At 35.2% G+C, this 21,311-nt stretch overlaps 1 protein-coding gene across 4 annotated transcripts in view; it reads right to left on the bottom strand.

The window, feature by feature from the left end:
• LOC113559776 (homeobox protein OTX1-like) overlaps positions 1 to 9,410 on the bottom strand; it is a 37,395-nt gene extending 27,985 nt beyond the window's left edge. The window contains exon 1 of one of the 4 annotated variants that reach the window (XM_026965528.1): positions 8,830 to 9,410. Coding sequence is in view for 2 of the 4 variants with exons in the window: in XM_026965526.1 (XP_026821327.1) it covers positions 4,966 to 4,970 (5 nt within the window). In the remaining 2 variants the exon portion in view is untranslated. Of the gene's footprint in view, positions 1 to 4,965; positions 5,151 to 8,822 lie in introns of those variants that run through there. The other 3 variants (XM_026965527.1, XM_026965526.1, XM_026965529.1) reach the window with 3 other exon arrangements.
• Between the last annotated feature and the right edge of the window lie 11,901 nt (positions 9,411 to 21,311).

Here is a 21,311-nt window from a genome sequence, read left to right as displayed (position 1 = left end):
CACCACTTTGCAGCACTCGTCGAATCGTTGTATAATATCGTATATTATAATATAATAACAGCGCCCGTGCAGGTATATTATAATACAATAAACACGTACGTCAATCGCTGTACGATGACGTCAATGAGAGCGGTCGCGGTCGAGTGTCGTGCGATTATCGTGTACAATAATAATAATTATACGATGAGTATAATTTATATATATATATATAAAGTCCGTTAATGCACATCACGATATAATAGTAATTATTAATACATAATATTATAATGATGATGGCGATGTAGTAATACAGGTGCACGCACTACAAACCCGAGCAGACCGCCGGCGAGTGGACAACACGACACCACCATCATCGTATAGCAATAATTACTATCGTCGTTAAGCTGTAGGACTCGACGATAGCTGCAGCAATAATAATATAAATATAATTACACGTATACGCGTAGGCGCCCACGTTGTCGGCTACTCGATATTGTAATACATATATTTCTTATTATTATAAATGGCGTGCGTACGTTATTACAATAACGCGTGTTCCGGTGTCGATTGTGTGCACACAGCATACAGCGGTTATATATTTGCTCAGTCCGAAACGTTTGGCGGTGGGGTGTTGCCGCGGTCCGATGTGTCGAATGTACATCATCGTCGCGGTTGTTGTACGAGATGAAAAATAAAATCGTCGACGAGGGGGCGGGTGCTGCGAGGACGGCTCTATAATATACACGTACGCGTAGAGTACACATCGCTGCCGCTATATATCTAGGGAACACTGTGTACTCGTTATTATCACGAAAAAACACTACAAATTCACCGAGGCGACTCGGCGGGCATTGTCCTGCGCGTATATATACAGCGAGTACCTGTCACCGGCGTGGACCTTCTCGGAACGCATTTTTGGAAAGAAAAAATAATAATAATAAAGAGATTTTTATTTGATTTTAACGCGCGCGCGCGCGTTTTCCGCCTGTATTATGATGTACAATAAGATTCCGGTGTCCGACTATTGCAGGCGTGTCACGCGTTTTTGTTGTTCGCGGTGCGAGATCGCCCTCACCTGCGGTGACATAAATGTCATATCTATTATTAGGTGGTACATCAATGCAATCAGAAACGATTTGGCGAGGCGTTTTGTGTTCTGGGGACGAAAAGGGTTCTTTTATACTGTTTTTTTTCTAATACTGTTACACGTTTCCGGTGTAGAAATTTTAAGATTAATTTGATGATCTTTATCTGTATGGGTTCGTAAAGAAAACATACAGATATTTGCTAAAATCTTTTAAAAAAATACAAAATAATTTATCAATACGTCGCGTATTTCAAAAGCTTAAAGAGTTTCTTTTTTTTTAAATGTTCACTTTAATATTAAAGATCAAACCTATATCAAACCTATAAAAACTCTTGTTAAATAATAAAAAAAAAAACGCTACGGAATAGATATAGGTTTTATATAATGTACATAATATTGTATATTGTTTTATTAAATAATATGTTAGATATGAATTAGACTTATTTTATAATTACCTTCATTTACATAATATACATATATACTATATTCGATTGGAAAATCGTAGGCTATTCGAGTGTTTTATATAGTATATATGTGTGTGATGTGTCAACAATCGATTTTAACAATGCTCGGTGTTTTCGATAGTGACTCGAGTGTCAATGCGGTTTATCGCGGTAGCTCGAGCATTTTACCTATAACTTTCGAGAGGACAGCAAACACGGAAAATACGATTGTTATCAAACTCCGATAACGTGAATTTTTTTCATACGAAGTATATCCCGACAAACAGTTATTGGCGACGACGACCGTTGTGGATTGAAGAAATATATTTTTAAAAAACCTCATCATCGCTATAGAGTTTTATATTATATCATGTACCTATCACATAGTCATACCTATATTTATTGTAAAATACCTTGTTTAAAATAAAACCAACCATTGGATTTGATTTCAGATATTATTGTTTCACATTCACTTTGCAGTTACGAAAAAGTAATAACTGCTGTCAACATTGGCAGAGTGTAAAAATTATAATATGTTTAGGTCTATATAGTCTATATATTTACTGTAAAGCCTTTATGTTTATTAATCGCGGATAGTCAGAAACCTATAGTTCATAGTTTGTGCGAATATCTTAGTACCTTTTTTATAACGTATTGTTTGTATTATGCAAAATTAGATACCATTATCATAAGCTGCACTAAAATATTGGCACTAAAACCTAAAGACCAAAACCGCATACTCAGCAATATATTTAATTTATCATGTTTATCAGTTTTTTACAATATTTTTACACCGAAGACGTAATTATTTATAGGCATTATATTATATACGATCCGTACGGGTAAAAGATAATTGTATAATCGATTTTTAACAGATGACGTCTGTAAGGTAGATAGTTGCGATTATATATCGGACGCGTGTAAATGAAATATATATAATCATAGAATAATAAAGCACCTCAGCGTGAACCGTGTAGTCCAGAGCTATACCTGGCTGTAAAGCTTCGTGTATACTTTCCATTAAAATGACTCCGCGATGCCCTCGTCCGCGAATCACAGACGAGAGGATTTCCTTACCCGAGTTTCGGGAGCCGCGTTTCTTGTACATTTTACTCCATCAATAAATGATGAACGCGGCGAACGGGTGCGGAATATAATATAATAATATACAACCGTGAAAGCGGTCCTACTTAAATGTTCCACGGTTTCTCGGTGTATACGATACAAAAGAGGGGAAAAACTCTGAAAACATTGCAATAAGCTTTGTGCTTGTGCTCGTAATTTCGCAATCGTATATATATATATATATATATATATACCTACCTGCTGCCAGCTGCAGTGAACAATATATTTTTATAGATACACGAGTATTTGCTCGATAACCACGGGCAGTCGAACGTGATGAATAATAATAAGAAGAAAAAACGGGAGACCGACTTCACGGCGAACGGCGCGCGGTGATGCGAGCAACGCGATTATAATATTTTTTTCCGCATATATATATATATATATACTGTGAGTATACATAATAAAAGGTACCGCCCAGGGTATTTATTTATTTTTTTGCTTTGTTTTTTAAACAGGTTTTCGTCGTTTAAAACGGAGTTTTTGTTTCAGAAAACGTAGAAACACGAATTTTAACAACCCCGCGCGCCCGTGATATTTCACATAATATATACATATATAATATATAATTTCGATAATATCATATTATATATTATATCGCCAGCGCTCTTGCAGACGTACTTATGCCTATACCGCCGTCGAGGCGTCCGCCATCACGATGCCGCCGCCATCATCGAGTCGACTGACTGCGCGAACCCGTGCGGCGGCGGGGTGGTAGGGAGACCGGGCGCGAGAGGGGAAATTTTCCCTTATTGTGTGTGCTCGTCGTATCGGAGCGGCTATTGTCGTTGTTATTGTTTCGTTTCGGGTTTTTTTACTAACACCGGCCCCCTAGTTTTGGAAAAAAAAAATTAGCCTTCTAAGCAGCTGCCATTTACGCGCCAACAATGGGTTTGCGCATTATACACATAATATTATATCGACTGCAGTATAATACATATATATATATATATATTATATAATATATAATATATGACGTGATGATCGGCATCGCGGGGGAAAACGCGCGTGTGTAACTTCTTGTCGAACGCGCGCGCGTCATACATAATAATATAATATATTGTTATCGGCGCGGGCCCGAGCGAAACGAGCCGGCGGTAACGGTTCGGGCGCGCGTTATATTGTACACGGTCAATATTATATTTTATGTTCGCCGCCACCGCGCAGGCAGTCGTCGTCAAAATATATTTACCGTCACGCATGGAACCCGCGGGGGCACGTTTCGGTTTTTTCTATACACTATTATACGCTAGTAGGTATGTGTCTATAAATATTATTATACTATATGGTATCCACAACGCCGCAGAGCGACTATTACCTATATACCATCAAAACGGCCAAAAATTATTATGATGCACCGTTGTCGAGTGCAAAAAACAATTTATCGTAATGTATGGTAGGCACTAGGCATATTTCATATCACTACGTACATTATGATATTGTCGGTTATTAATTAAAGGCAATATAATTATTTTTGCTAGCGTTTCGTAAACGTTGCATCTTTTATCAGTGTCAAGCAACGAGAAGGCGTTTATTGTTATTATTATTATATATATATATATATATAAGTTTACTATCCATAATATTAACAAATTAAAAACAATACATAGGTACCATATAGTAGTATCATACATTATATATGCATATGTAGAGGGACGCAGCGTATATAATATTAATTCGGAAAATAATGAAATAGAAAATTTAAAACGAGACCATAATATAATATAAATATGAGCAGTAGCTATACGGTTCTGAACTGTGATAATCCGAAAATGTACAGATACTATACAAAACACATAAAGTCATATACGTTTCTATGTACAGGGTTATAGCCTGCCTATTGATGTCAGCTGTGAGGAAAAAGTTATTATTATTGTCCCGTTGTCCTCGTTGTGTTGTTTATTGTGCGCACAAAAGCTGCGAAACGCCGAGTCCCCCCTCCCCTAGAGATTTTCGTAGCACAACCCCGACGCGTTCATTCGTCGCGTACAGCTCGTGAGTATAATACGCATCACGCATAAATTATCGCGACCCGGGCAGAATGGTAGGTATACGCACACACTCGTCGGAGTAACCCTTATTTTTTTTTTACCTGCGCCGCGCGCTAGAACGCAGCAGCGTATAAAAGGGACGTACGCATACGACGTGTGGGGAGGCGGTTCGGAAAGGGTTGATTTTCACGCGTAGAGGGGGACAGAATTAGAGACGAAAAAAACCGTCGTCGTTAATACAATATATAATAATAATAATAATAATAATAATAGCAATTTATAACGGTCGAGATAAAAAAAAAATATATATAAATAGAATTAAAAATTAATTAACACTTACAACATTACACGTCGCGAAGTTCACGGATATCGGCAGCTGTATGTATATGAATATGTATATAATATATTACATCGGGAAGTTATCAAAGAATGTGACGTTCGAACTTCGACGATATTAATGAAACAGTCGTGATTTATTATAATATTATAATATTATCATAGAAGACGGGAAGACAGCGGTTGTACGAACGACGTGTCGTTATTAGCGGTGCCCCATCGACGACCATCACAAGACTCGACGCGAATGTACTACACGCGACAAGTGACAACATCGATATATATAAATATATATACATTGCACGGTCCCGCGCCGTCGTTTCGAAACACTCGTCTATCACCCCCCCTCCCCTCTCTCCCCTCAATCGGCTACAACACAACGTACACTGCCGTATTATTATGTTCTACCTCACGTGGCGGCGGCGTAGTCGTTATCGGTCACCGTAGTCTTTCGAGATAATTTAGGCCCGCAATCTCAACTACCTACGCTCGAACACCGCAACGACAGTATATAACATTTATTAACGTGCCAACAATCAAACTATTTGAACGCGACACAAACACTTGTAACGTCGAGGGGAACAACACGAACACGGCAAGTTCGATCAGACGCCACCACCGTTGCAGAGATTATAAATTATTCGCCGCGAGCAACGTCCGTCGCTCGTATTTCCATCGATATTCATTAACGACGACAGACAAAACCCGTCAGAAAATGTAATGGCCGAGGTGTGATGATGTATATTATTTTATGGAAAAAAAAAAAACGTTTACATCATAATATGTCTGCCTATCTATATAGAGTTCTTGTGGTGTCTAAACAACAATTTAAATAAGATAAAAATAAGATAATATAGCTTTGGAAACCGTGATTATTGTAATGCAAAATAGAACTTATTATTAACAATATAGATACTTTTTTGGCACCGTCACACGATTTTTGTCTCGATGAAACGTTGAAACATACTAAGATCATAAATTTAAGATCAAGTTCATACATCGTGCAAATGTATTGTACTCCAAAACTTGTTTCGGCTTCAATATGAAAGTTATATAGATAATAATATGCCTAACAATTAGTATTTTATCGTACCTAATATAACTAATACTGTAAACATTTTTTGAATATTCTCTGGTTGAAGTAATTTTAATAATGATCAAATACCTAATATATTAACTTTATAGCTGTAACTAGGTAGATTCTTGATTTATTTTATATACTTTGATAAATCTGTTAATACGGCGCCTATGTAGACGTAACGCGAAAATAGATGACAAACGTAACGGTGCAAAGAGAGTAAATAGAAAAGTCACTCGTCAAATATATTTATGACTGATTTCAGACAATTTTCCTTGGTTTATTTTTTCTTCCAATCGAGTTTGTTTTGTCAAACGTCAATCCAACTAGATTGAAACTATAGTCGTGAAAACAAACTTATCGCGTATAGAAAAAATTGGAAACCACTGCTGTTACCACCGTTAATTATACGACTTTAATATAATAGAATCTTACTATTTACTTGCAAAATGATTACTATTATAGACTTGTGGGGCGGAAACATTGTCGTCGTCGGATGCGGTCGTGGTATCGTGATATAATATTATAGCGGAATTCACAACGGCGGCGGACAACAACGAACGACGATTGTTTATGCTTATTATTATTACATACAGGTCGATAGGCGATAATTAATGTTATTTTTTAGATTTTATTAATTGTTTACATTTTTTTTTTACGATGCATCCGGTCAGACGCGGTTTTGCCATACCTGCTGCTGGTTGCAAGGCTAACTATAACAGCAGCAGCAGAAATATTCTTATCGTGAATTACTTCCGTTAGTGTCGTTGACTTCTGATGGCACGCGCTTCTACAGATAAGCAGCTAAAACCACAGAGTATAAATACGGCGGCCACATTAAAAGCTAATTGCAATTTTCCGCCGGGAATCTGAACGGTGTAAAATTATGTTTAATTTTAAATTCTCACAATACAAAATGTACTGACTGTATAATATTACCGCACGTCATATAGATACGCTTATAACAAGAGCACAAAATATATTTACAGTTTGTATATAATAACAAACATTTAAAAATATATAAATATTATGTTATCATCGTCTATCATAAATAAAACATCGAAATAGATCACAAGCCAATATTATAATATCATCAGTTATCAAAATTATCAGTACGAAACGTACTTAATTAATATTTTTATTATCGTTTAGGTATAACTATCTTTATATTATTATTGTACCAGTATGTACTTGAGCATCTAATTTTTTTAAGCATTATACCATGACAATGACTAATAATGTTGTAAAGTAAAAGAAAAATTTTATTTTGGGTTTATTTCTATGCTAATATTATATACAAATCGCAAAACTTGGGGATGATGTTTCATAACAATTATATATGAAATAATGATCATTGTTGCACATTGCGCCGAATTAATGAAACTGGAATAAAGTTTTGAAAACACATTTTCATACATTATCGACCGAACTGTTTTATCGTCGTAAATTATTTCGCTAAAGTCATTGCTTCGTCGCAAAGTCGTATAATAATAAATAATAGTCGATAGGGAAAAAGCCTTAAAATAAACCGGACAATAACACGTTTCCCTTATTATGCTAAATTATAATATAAATCTATACGCCATACGGCTATATACGTCCTACATGTATCCTATATTATGTGAAATATAAAATAAATTTAAAAAATCTAAACAATATCTGTTCACGTGTTAATATCTGAATATTATAACTTATTATTATCAATTGACAGTTAATATGTTAAGTATTTGTAAATACGAGAGGTACACCTAGGTACCTATGCATGTTTTATATTATATACCCGTTATACCTATAATATTAAACAATATGATTGATAGGCACTAGAGAAACATCAGAAATATTAATTTAAAAAGTTTGTTAAAAATACATTGTGTATATTATGAGTTATAACACATTGACACCATCACGTCGGTTCCCGATCAAGCTCGGATTGAACCGGCCGGGGCGAGTTACTAATAAGAAAATCTCGGTGGACCACTCAAAATAACAACCAGTTATGAGTGTTAAATCGTAATTTTATTTTTTATAATAATGATTAATAAGGTGATTAATTAATATAGACATTAGCGGAAAATATAATTGCATCGAATTATTAAACTATGCATTAGTTTGTAGCTGTAGTCTGCAAATTTTAGATATCCTAACACTCGGTAAACCGATACTCTTTGCCTGATGATTCAAACATCGTGCAGCTCTAGAAAACCAACTAGTAATAATTTTTTAACATAATAATTAATTGTACTCTATGTATTATTATTTTATTAGATAGGTTCAACCGCCCCAAAAATGTATCGCATATAACATAAAAATTCGTTAAATCTTGCAAGAAATTTGAGCAGCTGATATCATTGTCTTAAATTAATAACGCGAGCAATAACGGAACAGCGAGAATGATATACACGAAACCCCGTCATGACTGCATAAACGAGTATGTCATGTTTTTCAGAATGTCAACGGGTCGGTTAAAGTACAGTGCGCGACGAAATGTTATTATGACACGCGTAAATATATAAGTCTCTGTTTGGGTGTGATATGCATACTGTAGAACCTATACAGAGCGACTGTGTAGTATACGAGACGATGACCGTCGAGACGTAAACAAGTTTTTGATCGACGCGCCGTTACATGACCGACGACATCCGTCTCACGTCGTATACATACTCACTACATAATTCAATACTTGTATACTAAGTCTGTGCACAAACTTGTAAGTCGTTATAATGTACGCGCGCGAGGTATCATTATAGGCCTATGATCGTGATGTGTACTACTAGACGACTCACCCCGTACAGTTTGCAGTCGTCGGTCAGATGTTCAGTCGGAACGACAGCGGCGGCGGCGGTGGTGGCTACTACAACCAGTAGTCCTGGGCGAACCGGCGGCGGAACAGATTCGGCGGCGGCGACGTCGGCTGCCGACCACGGCGGCGTCGTGACTACAGCGCCGTGCTGCAGTTGACATCGGCTGACGACGCGGCGGCAGACGGACGGGAGCTGTCTCGGGCCGTCTGCGGTTTTGATTGTGTCGTAAACGACGGGTCGTGTGGCGCCGGTGTGAAAAGGGCAGAGGACGCGTCGCGTCGTACGCAGTCGAGTGGGTGGCGGCGGCGGCGACGACGACGACACGGAGTTATCGTTGTGTGTCAGTCAAATCGTTTTGATATTTTAATTATTGTTTTCTCGCGTACTCGATAGAAACAAACAAACAAAAAATAAAAATACGAAAATACGAAAATAAATATTATTAATATTACGGCGTTGTGAAAACGATCGAACCGCGATAACCGTCTCGAGATATAACGCGACAACGACAGGCGGCGGCGGCGGCGGCGACGACGACGACGACTACGAGGACGACGACGACGTGATTGTACGGGCCGATCGCTGTAAACTGTTCACCGTAATGCGCGGTTTGGTGCTGCTGCCGGTGCCGCTGTCGTTCTGCGGCGGCGGCGGTGATGCGCCCTGTCGGCCGAAAGCGGTACTACGGCGACCAACGCCTCGACGGGCGTGGGGCGGAGCTCGTGGTGCGCTGGCCGGCCGTTGCGCGCCCGGTGATGCGGTGGTGGCGGCGGCGGTTCCGTGCACCGCGCGCGCGGTTCCCGATGGGGCTGCCACGGTATACGCGCGTCGTTCACCTGGTGCTGCCGCCGCCGTCGTTGCCCCCTCACCGCCACGGCGGCGGTCGGCGCTCTTGCGGCCGGACCAATCGCGGAGCTCGGGTCACGCCCACCCACGCCGCACAGCTCCGTACGTAAATAATAGTAATAATACAGCAAATAATAACAGTGATGGTAAAAAAATCAAAAAATAAAAAATTCTCGAAAGGAAGCGTTCCGAAAGAGAAATTGATATGTACATATTATATATATATATGATAATAATATAATATAATAGTATACACGTACGTTACACAACATATATATGATTATTGTATAGGTAGTATTATATGCGATGTTATACATATACCGTGGTTATTATATACATATATATTCGGGTATAACTGTATAGGTATAAATATATATATATATATGTATACTAGTGGTAAGTGATACAAACGTAATTTTGTATTATTTTAACTGTGCCTATATATCCATATAATATGTGTTCTGTTCGATTCATAAAATAATATATATTTTATTGTTCGTTTATACACAATATAAGGGAAACGTGTTTTGTATTTCAGAGCCCGTTTCGCATGGACGCGTTTCAGTTTACATTGGTACGCAATATATATTATATATTTGTAATAACTTCATAAACGCACCGTTGCGACGAAGGAAATGCGTCGACGCGCCGGAATGGCACGTACATGAACTTAAACAATATAAATTGAAACTCGCGCGTACGAAACGCACGTGAATACACGATTCATACTCGTCCATGTGAAACGGCCTTGTTCCACCTCGTGTTTATATAATATGCTATGCATAGTGAGATAATGTGAAATAAACTATGTAGATACTCCCAAAACTGTCGACGTGATAAACTTAAATATACAAAAAATTCAATTAATTATTGATCTACATGGTAAATAGTACAATACAATGTATAATAAATTCAAATGATTATAATAATTATCAACTGAGTGGTTGTTAGTGAACGATTTCCTTCAAAAACTATTCATGTGCTGTAAAACATAAGACCTTATTGTAACATACTTTGTCTATGTATCGGTTGTATATACGGATATAACTTGTATGTATACCATGTATATGGCTATGGCGGTTCCATAACAGTATTTAATTGGGAAGAAGGGATGAGCGCATAATTATAATTCTATTTATTTTAAAGTTATTTTTTGGAATTTACTCAGTGGTTTTATAGAAGCTGAGCCATCACTCCTCTCCCCTGCTCATGATCACCACTGCCATAAAGATAACTTATACGCTCTTTGTATATATTTATATATACCTACACATGTATAATATTTATGTTTAATGAACTTTGAATCACGACGATGTTTTCATTTCTCATCTAATTCAATATCACTATTCACTATATCTAGTATTTTCTATCAATTCTAGCGGATATCTAATACGTAAATTCTAAATATACTATATAAATATATAATAGCCTATATATTATTAAATAGAACATAATTACATAAATATTACAAATATTATTATATATATAGGTACTTCATATTCCGTCAGTCCAGTATGAAATATTCAAAAATAAGTTTCACATCATCATTTTACGTTCGATTGCACGTTTCACGTCACTACGTATGACACGCATTTTCAATAAGTCATTGTTAAATATTGAAATATTATTAAGTTATTATTTATTTTTTTCTCGTCGTCGATTTATTTATCCGCGGATAAACCAAAACGTTATAACGTTCATTATGTATATATATATACTTAAGTATACAATCCGCCCTTATTATTATTTTTGTCTAAAGTTCCATCACTGGCATCACTGCAGGATGGATCCTTCACTCAAGTCGTCAGTCTTTTTAAAATGTGGCTAATTTATAAAATAAATAATTGAGGTTATACAACCTTGTAAACGTCATTTTTGCTTATTATGAAAAAGATATTTACAGATTTCACAAACGCTAAACTAAAAACAAACAAAATATTTATATATATTATACTGTGAATCAATATTATGCAATATGGATTTTTCATAGTTTGTTTTATTATACTTTATATATACTTGATAATCCATGGTTTATAAATATTTTCAATTTAACATTATAGTGTAGTGAAAATATGCTCAAATGGCTCGGCTAAAGTTACAAAACCCTATGTAAACTACATGCAGTTTGGTTATACTATATAAAAAGTCTCAAAAAAATCGGGAGGCAATTGATTAGATAAGCATAGTTGCAGATTTTCTTATGCCATTGATATAATACGGCCGCAACTGGATATAAGTAAAAATAAATGTACATATATATATATATATATATATATAATGTAGTATATGTACGTATATATTGGTACCTATACTGCGCATAATAAACCATTTCAATCCACCCCGCGCGTAAAAGAACCGCCCGTTCTAATGTATAGTTTAAAACGTTCTAAAAATAATATGGATTGTAAAAGAAAAAATACACGCATTTTCACGCATTTTAGTCGGTAGATATTATTACAATACATCTATTATGTATATATATATATATATATTATATCTGCCCACTTTTATTCCATAACATTTCCACGCGGAAAGCCGCAGCTGCATCGAGACGATTAATATCATAATCGTCGAGATAAAAGAGGAAAAAAACAAAAACAACAACCCGTCGTGTGTAATAGTCTGCAGTCGTCAAATCGTGATTATTATTATTTCTCTGTTTTTTTATTATTACTATTATTATTGTTTTCGTACCGGCTGCTCCGGGCGCGACGATGCTTAACCAAACAACAACGTCGAATAAAATATAATATATGTGTGTGTGTGTGTGCAGGTCTGTTCCCGGTATAACAATAATAATATGTATATAATACATAGAGGTAGTTGAATATATAACAGCGTTGCAACGCGGCAGCTAATGTTATATTATGTATGATGAATATTGTTCGTATATTGCGGTGAAAAAATACTTATACCTACCGTTTACCCATCCCGCGTGAATATATAAATTTTCAAACGAAAAAAAAATCCATGGAAATAAAGACATAATATAATATTTATATATATATATATACGAGAAGAAAATTTTGCCAACAATATATGAGCTGCAGCTTCGGGCGCTGTACCTACGAGGGAGAAAAGATCCTCGTTTTCGAGTGGTGATACGAGATTCAATACACGTGTGCCTACATATACATATATATATTATATACATAACGATGAGGACGAGAGATCAAACGCGCTAATCCCTCAAGCATATACATATATATATATATATAGAGAGAGAGAGAGAGAGACAGAGAGAGACAGAGAGACAGAGAGAGAGACCTCGGGCAGTTGGCTATAGTATATATATATATATATATATACATCGCATATATATTATATACATGTTTATATGGCTAGTGCTACAGAGGGACCCCCACAGAAAACCCTTTTCGTTGCCGTATATACCTACTTGTAATATCTATACACACGCGCACTTGTAAAGCGCAGACAATAAGAACAAATTGTCCGCGTTTACTTTTTTTTTTTATATAATCGAGAAAACGCGCGTAATTATACCATTACCTATTGCATATTATATTATACGTGATGTGTGTGTGTGTGTTATATACTTCCTGTATATTTATGTTTTCCCGTTTTCTCATTCAACTAACTCTGTTGCGGGAAAACGAGAAAACGCTATGGGACATATATATATATAATGTCACGTTACACGATATATTAAACTATACATAGATACCTAATATTTCGTGTCTGGATAATTGTCCAATTCAACAGTCGAACGATACATCGACATCTACCCGATAATATACCGCAATTTCTGGGCTGTATATTCCCATTGGCGTCGTCACGCAACGTACACTCGTATCGCAGTATAATACGTCTGCGGCACACCATCACGCCGTCTATCTCTCGTGGCCATTGCGTACATACCGCATTCATACAGTATTTTTCGATTCTTCCATAGGTCTCACTGCGACCGCAACACAGGTGAGTACTTATATAATATTATATTGTACATCATCATTCGATTATTTCCATTGTCATTGGTAACGCCGTACACGCACTTACAACAATGCCGTCGGTCGTTGCACAGGTATTCGAGTGTGTACCTACCTGCTACAGCAGCAGTGAATATCATCACAGAAATCGATTTCGCATCGACGTGCGCCCGGGCTCGCCCAGTCATCGCCGGACGATTTGTCACCCGGCGCGTAGGTGCACACCGTATTCGTGTGTATAATATATGCGGCATACCCGTGTATATTATAGTCGCACGTAGCGGTCCCCCGAGATATCGTTATTTATTTCGTATTATTGTGGGTGCATCGCGCGCGACTTGATGGATCGCCGTCCGGGGACACGTCGTTATTTTGACGTCGTTAATATTATTATAATACACGCGCAATATAATAATAATATGTGTGCGTCGGCCGCAGCTCATCGGCACGTACCGCGGCGGATCTCCGTCGCGCGAGCTCGTCATCGTCGTGCGCACACCCCCGCACACGCACCTTAGATAAACGAAGAGGTTACCAGCCTCTGCGGCGCGTACAAGTCGTCGGGGTCCCACGACCTCGTCGGTTTTTATACGACCGTTTGTTTCTCCGACCATCGCCGTCGTCGTTATACGTATTATACACGAGACCTGTACCTTATATTCCACCGTGATACACACGCACACACATGCGTAGCTATCGATCGATAATCGCGTCAAAAATTATGATACAGCTACTCTGAAGTTTGAAAATACTATATATATATATATGTGTGTGTGTGTGTGTGTGTGTGTGTGTGTGTACGTTACGTGTACCCGTGTGCAGGTTTCGGGTGCGCGTTTATATTTATTATGTGATGTATATCAAACACGTAATATATCAACTACGCACGAGGTAGCGGCAGGAGATACGCGGTGGCGGTAGACACTAATCGCTCGGGCCCGGGATCGATTAGGTACAGATAACGCGCGCGTGATTTATTATCCGCGTGTGCACGCCTGAACCGCCGCCGCGCGATGTTGTTTAGGTACGTATTTATATTATTATTATTATTATTATTATTATATTATTGTATAGTCGGGTGTCCAGAAACCGAATCATTCAAACGCGCGCGCACGACGAATATACGTTACATACGAATATGAATAAATATTAGATATTATACGCGTGTTTATATTATAATAATAAGTATATATACATATATTTATACAGCGAAGGGGAGTCGCCGATGTGTATACAGATAGACGCGTATAATAATATACATCTCGGTGCGGAAAACAATGACATTTCAATTTGTACGCGTGGTGTACGCGCGGGTGAACGGCGGGTGAATCCGATTCATAAATTAGGATTAAAACCGGTGGCGGCGGCGGCGGCGGCGGGTCAGCGGGAACCGACCGTCGACCGCCCGCTCCTCACAACCCCCCCCCCCCAAACTGTGCCCCGCAAGCGGCTAAAGCCCGTCCGCGTTCCCCCTTCCCGCCAAAGACCGCGCGTCGTTGTTTTTATGCATTACTACCGCCGGACGGTTGGACTGTACCTATTGTAATAATACAATATAATAACAATAATAATATATACATATTATAATACGCGTACGTGTATGTACTATGCGCGTGTGATATTATATATTTTTTTTTTATTTTACCGATCAGGTACGGCCGGGAGTTTGGGTATTTCTTCGGTCGGGATTACACGGTTCACACATATACATTCTGTCGTGTGGGCGTGCCACGTATACGTCTTAGCGTATATGTATAATAATATATTAATTCTAGATGCGTATATATATATATACTCTGGGACGGAGACCCGCCACCGTCTTCGCGGCGTGGATAAATCCTTTTATCCGAAACGTTTATCGATTTTTTACACCCGAAAAAAGCCGACGAGAAGCGTCGCGAGGAAGAGCAACAACTTTGATCGTCGCATACGCACATATACCTATTACACATACATACCTTGTTGTATTATGCATTACAATGCGTACGTGCCCGCGACGGCATAGTGCGCATAGGTATATAGCATATACACGCACTATATATTATGCATTCATTATAGTTTATAGTTTTATACACACAACGAAAACACGAAACGTTTATAGCTCTGTCCTTCCGCGTGATACATTATATATTATATTATTATTATATCTACAGTCGTAGAGGGGCATCGTTCGCACGATTGTTTTATTCACTTTCTTCTATATGCACCTGAGATTGCTGTAGTTTTGCTATAATACATGTACTTACTATTTATGCGTTTATATCAATCATCAAACCAAAGTCATCATTCATAACTAAATACTTTCTAAATGATTATACTCAATAAAAATGATATAGTACCGTGAAAACCAACATTAAGTATACGTAACATGATATGACTATATGAGACACTTTTTTAGTGACTCGAGAAGCTAAATAATTAGTCAGACATCAATAATTTGGGTACATTAAAATTAATAATTGGATTGTATAGTATATAGTTACTATGTCATAATTATGACTATAATAATATTATTAATTTACAACTAACCTGTCGAGTCAGAAATTGAATTTAATTATTATTGCAGCAGTTGTAGATACAATATTATTTAATGCGCAGTATATAGTATATTGTATTATTGTGTAATATTAGCCCTGTCGTTCGGCACTCGCGGTAGTTATATAATATCTTCGGTCAATTACACAAAGAAAAATTTTAACTGATAGAAAATATGAAACATTATTAAATTACTCCAAGACTATGGTTGGTGAGGTTTATCGTTTTAAATATAACGGGTGTATATTATATAACTGTATTTAATGAACATTTTAAAATGTTATATTACTATAACTAGCTTATATATACTACTTAAGGTAGGGTTATACGTTACGTTTTACGTCATATTTTGTACGCTTCGTTTATTGCCGTTTTTCACTCAAATATAAAACAACGAATACGGAAAATGCAACTGAATTATTCGTACGAAATACGACTAAAACAATGTATGATAACGTTTTGGATTTTTCGATTTTTTTATTACACATCCTTTAATATGTGAGACACGAAAAATAAAATCTTCAATTTTAAAGTAAATTATTTTACCAATTATTAACATTTAAAGTAATTTGATATACGATGATATGCCTAATGAAGCTAAATTATGGTACATACAAAGATCATCGTGGGAAAACATCTGGGAAAATATTAAATCTAATTAAAGATAATCTAACATTAAAAATGAGCGAAGTAATAAAACTGTATAGTATAGGTGTAGATAATTATTTTCAAAAACAAATTACAATTTTTCTATAGTTTATACGTAAGTAAAATTAATTTAGAGGTAATTTATTAGTACATTATTAGAAAGGATAAACATAATGTAATTGCTGTATTTCACTATATATTATAATATATAATGACTGAGAATCATACGTATGAATGGTAAATTAAAATAATTTCACGATATCAACGCAAATGAGATTAATAAAATAATAAGCAATTTAAATTATTTCAGCCATCATCTGCATGTGCATAGGGTAATGATTTATAGTTCTTCAAACAAAGGAGAAACGTTACAAGAAACGCTAAATAAATTTTCCGGGATCTCCGATAGTTAGCATTGGTATGTAATGGGGGAAATACGTTTGGGCGCATTTACCCAAAACAGAACATTTGAGGGCGTAAATCCATACAACGTTTGGGCGTAATTATATTTCCCTTCATAATAGTACGTTTGAGCAAATATATTTTTTGCATATATTAGAATGTTATACTAAATCTGAGCCTATTAAGCTTAAATCAGAAGACACCGCGAGGAGGTTGGCTTAATAGTCTTCCAGAAGTATTTAAAGATTTATTTTTTTAAATGTCCTAATTTAATTTTGTATATTAAGTAATTTTTTTAAACTGCGCTCAAACGGATTATGACCGTATGTAGAAATATTTTGTGCTTGATTATTTAAGCGTATAATAGTATGCATATATTATAATAAATGTTTACGATGCATATTAAATAATAACTTATTTTAAAATCCATATGATGCACATTGTATGTATACGAATTAATGAACAATTTACTTCTGTATTATTTCATATAAGAACGTTAATTTTGCCCAAATCTCACTCACTCTCCTCTGCGAGTACGACTAGGAAGCATACCGTCAAGGGGAACTCTGTTAGATAATGATGTTGGCGTATATAGTATATATTATGTATATTAGTTTGTTCAACTTGGGTCAAAAGTATGGACAGTGTCCAACTGTCGACCAGCAGATATATTGAGATATCGAAAGTACGCAAAAGTACAGTATTGGCCGTCCGTCAAAGAAATCTAATCCTACATGAGAGTACACACACGCGCGCTCGTGGACATAAACATATGAATGGTATAATAATTAAAGTTTTTTTTCTTATCGATTATTATAGCCGCAGCGTTGAAGCCGTATAATTACGCGGGGTAACTTCCACAACGCGGTCACCTAGCACGCAGCAGTATATATACCTAATATAATAATATATAGTTCATATAATATATAGGAGGCGATTGTGGGGCTTCTTCAGTTGTATGTGTACATCGTACAATATCATATCCGTATATATATATATAAATATTATAGGAGAAACGATAGCCGCGAACATTGCTGATATATATAAATCGTGTGTATAATGTTCCTCTTATTATTGTACGTCCCTGTTATTCGCGTTGATTTTCATAAAACTTACGGAACAAATCTTTAGCAAAACGTCAAAAACCTAAATCTACCTACACTCGTAAAAAAGTACTACACGTGTACTCACGCTGTCATCACAATGACAACAAATAATAGGATGGGTACAAAAACTAAGCCAACAATTTGAAAACATTTTTGAACTATAGAAATAATACTGACAATATAATAACCTTTAGATATATTATAACGTTTATAGGCACTAGCGCGGCGTCGTCGAAGGTTATATAGAGCTTTGAATACTTGAATTTTTGTCACATTCACCAAATTAAACTATAGGTATCTAAAAATGTAAATGTATACTGCAAATACTTTTGATTTTACCTATAAACTGCTTTAATATTTTTATTCATAGATCATCAAACGGTTTTGTAAATATATAGTATATTATATCCAACACTGGATTGTCCGTGAAAATTAAATAATGCCAGTAGATTTATTCTATCTATAACTCCGTTAAATGAAAACTACACACTTTTTTAACAGTCATTTGATATTTGAATAGTAGTTTTGACCAAACACAAAATAGATACAACTGACATAGGTCATTAAAATTTTTAGTAACACATTAATTACACGATAAACTTGTAAGTGTAATAATTAAAATTGAGAGTTATAAATAATTTTAATGTACCCGTAGCATTATTAGGTTTCATTAGTTATGCTTGATCTACGAATACAAATTATAAATTCAAAATAAAATATGTCATGACTAATAAAAGTTAAAGAAAAAAAAAACAAGACAAAGTTCATAGATCTTTGAGCGGTGGAGTAATTGGATAAGTTTAAAATTCATGCGAATGCGATTTTACATAATATAATAATAATGTAATATGCATCACTTGCCTTTGTTCCACGGTGTTGGAGTTAAACATGACGATTGATGGTGTATTTATTTTTATGTATAGTCAGTAATCATACGCGTATTAATGACTTATGATATTATTTTATGGTGTTAAGTTATGGAGCGGATTCTTCGTTCTAATAAAGCACAACAGCGACTGAAAAGTGTACGACGTCCTTTTAATCTTAAATTGAAAAAATCTGAAAAAAAAATAAAATTCTTTTACTATCGTTTTAAGATTTTCTAAACGGAGTAATCAATGTATTGATTTTAGTATTTTATAATAATATGTGCGGTTTTTATATATCTGAAAAACACATTTTATAGAAGAAAAAATGCTTTTATTTTTGATATAGATTATTGGCGATATAATTACTGATTTTGTTGTCTGCAAATTGGATTTATATCACGAACATATACATTCTAAATAATCGTCCATAGACTTAAGTAAATAATACATTTTATTTGATCAAATATTAAAATAATTATAATATAAAATATATAATGATTTTACGATAATAATTTTATCAAAAATTAATCCAGGTTTAACCTACTAACCACCATATAACTTGTAAAATGTTTACTTGTCTTTTCTTTTGTAGTTTACATATGTTTAAAAACAAAACCCTTAGAAACACGCCGTCTCTGTTGAGATTCATTTTTTGCATCCAATGAATAATTATTAAATTAAAATTTATTAACTCATCCAGTATTAGTGACCTATTCAATAATAAAGTAAGTAAACTCGAAACCTACTATAATAACTAGTCTAAATAAGCAGATATTCCAATGATTTATGTCATTATAATTTATATGTTATTGTAAATAAATATTGTTATCGTTTAAAACGTGTTTATCCTACCGAGGCACTCCTTCGAGTGTATAATTACAACATTTCAGCCTATATCCCAATATATAGTTTTATATGTATATATACATATAAATATTATTGTGTAAATAAATTACATAATATGATAGAAGTATTAATATTATTTCTATATAATTATATTGTTTGTCTGCTGACTACTAAGTACCTACAGTATTATAGAAACAATATTATTATCATAAACACTATTTTGCAGTGCAGTTTTTATAATATATTATTAATGAACTATTATTAGCAAATATGGTAATACTTTATTCAATATAATAATCGATAATATAGTGCACTGCATTTATATATTGATTTAATATATGTGCGTAATAAGTACACTAGTGTACGACACATATAGTGTATATACTATATACTATATATATATAAATATAATATATAGGTATTGCATATAGGTACTTGTACACCGTAGGTACATGTATTATTATGTGTGACGTAGATACACGACTGTAACATGATATGCCCATTGCCCATATTATCGTGGTGTAAATCTTGTACACAAATATGAAGTATTTATACAACGTGATGCAAACGCTAGTATACCAATTGTCAGGTAGGTATGAGTGTATAAGTGATGAGATGTGGTAAAGATAATTTTGCTCCAAATGTTAAAACGCACACAGCATGGTGATAGTATACCCTATTTTATGTTACACGCGCGATAAATACAAATTTTATCTTATTTGCAATACCTGTGGCGTATACAACTGACAGTCCAACACATCATATTAAACTGAATATACCATAATTTATGGCCAGCAAGAACGGCAAAACTTCCTTCCCCTCTCGGCGAGCTCCCTTTTTGCCAGTCTATAGACCCGAAAAAATCTACAGTAAATCTATTCAAATATCTCAAACTTTCAAATCAGTACCACAAAATATAAAACTGTAATATAATTTATATACCTTATACTATTTTAACCTAATTATACTAGCTGTATTTTGTTATCTCAAATTATACTAATATGGTTATAACTGCGTTTAATAAAAACAAATTTGAATTATTATATATATTATATAATTACATATACCTTACAGCTGCAGATAAAACAGCATATTTTTATCATCGCACGTGAGTTTGTCGTCAGGTGGGTTCGTAATTATAATAAATAAAAATTAATATTACTTGTCAGTTGTCATTTCTTATTGCATATAATACCTATTATATATATGCAAGTACTATTAGCAATGCTGAAGTATTTTACACTAAAAAAACGTGAAATATAGTATACTAAA

The sequence above is a fragment of the Rhopalosiphum maidis genome, chromosome 3 (assembly GCF_003676215.2).
Source record: "Rhopalosiphum maidis isolate BTI-1 chromosome 3, ASM367621v3, whole genome shotgun sequence".
NCBI classification, from domain to species: Eukaryota; Metazoa; Arthropoda; class Insecta; order Hemiptera; family Aphididae; genus Rhopalosiphum; species Rhopalosiphum maidis.
The sequence above is the reverse complement of the archived record's forward strand: the minus strand, read 5'-3'. Positions and strand labels throughout refer to the sequence as shown.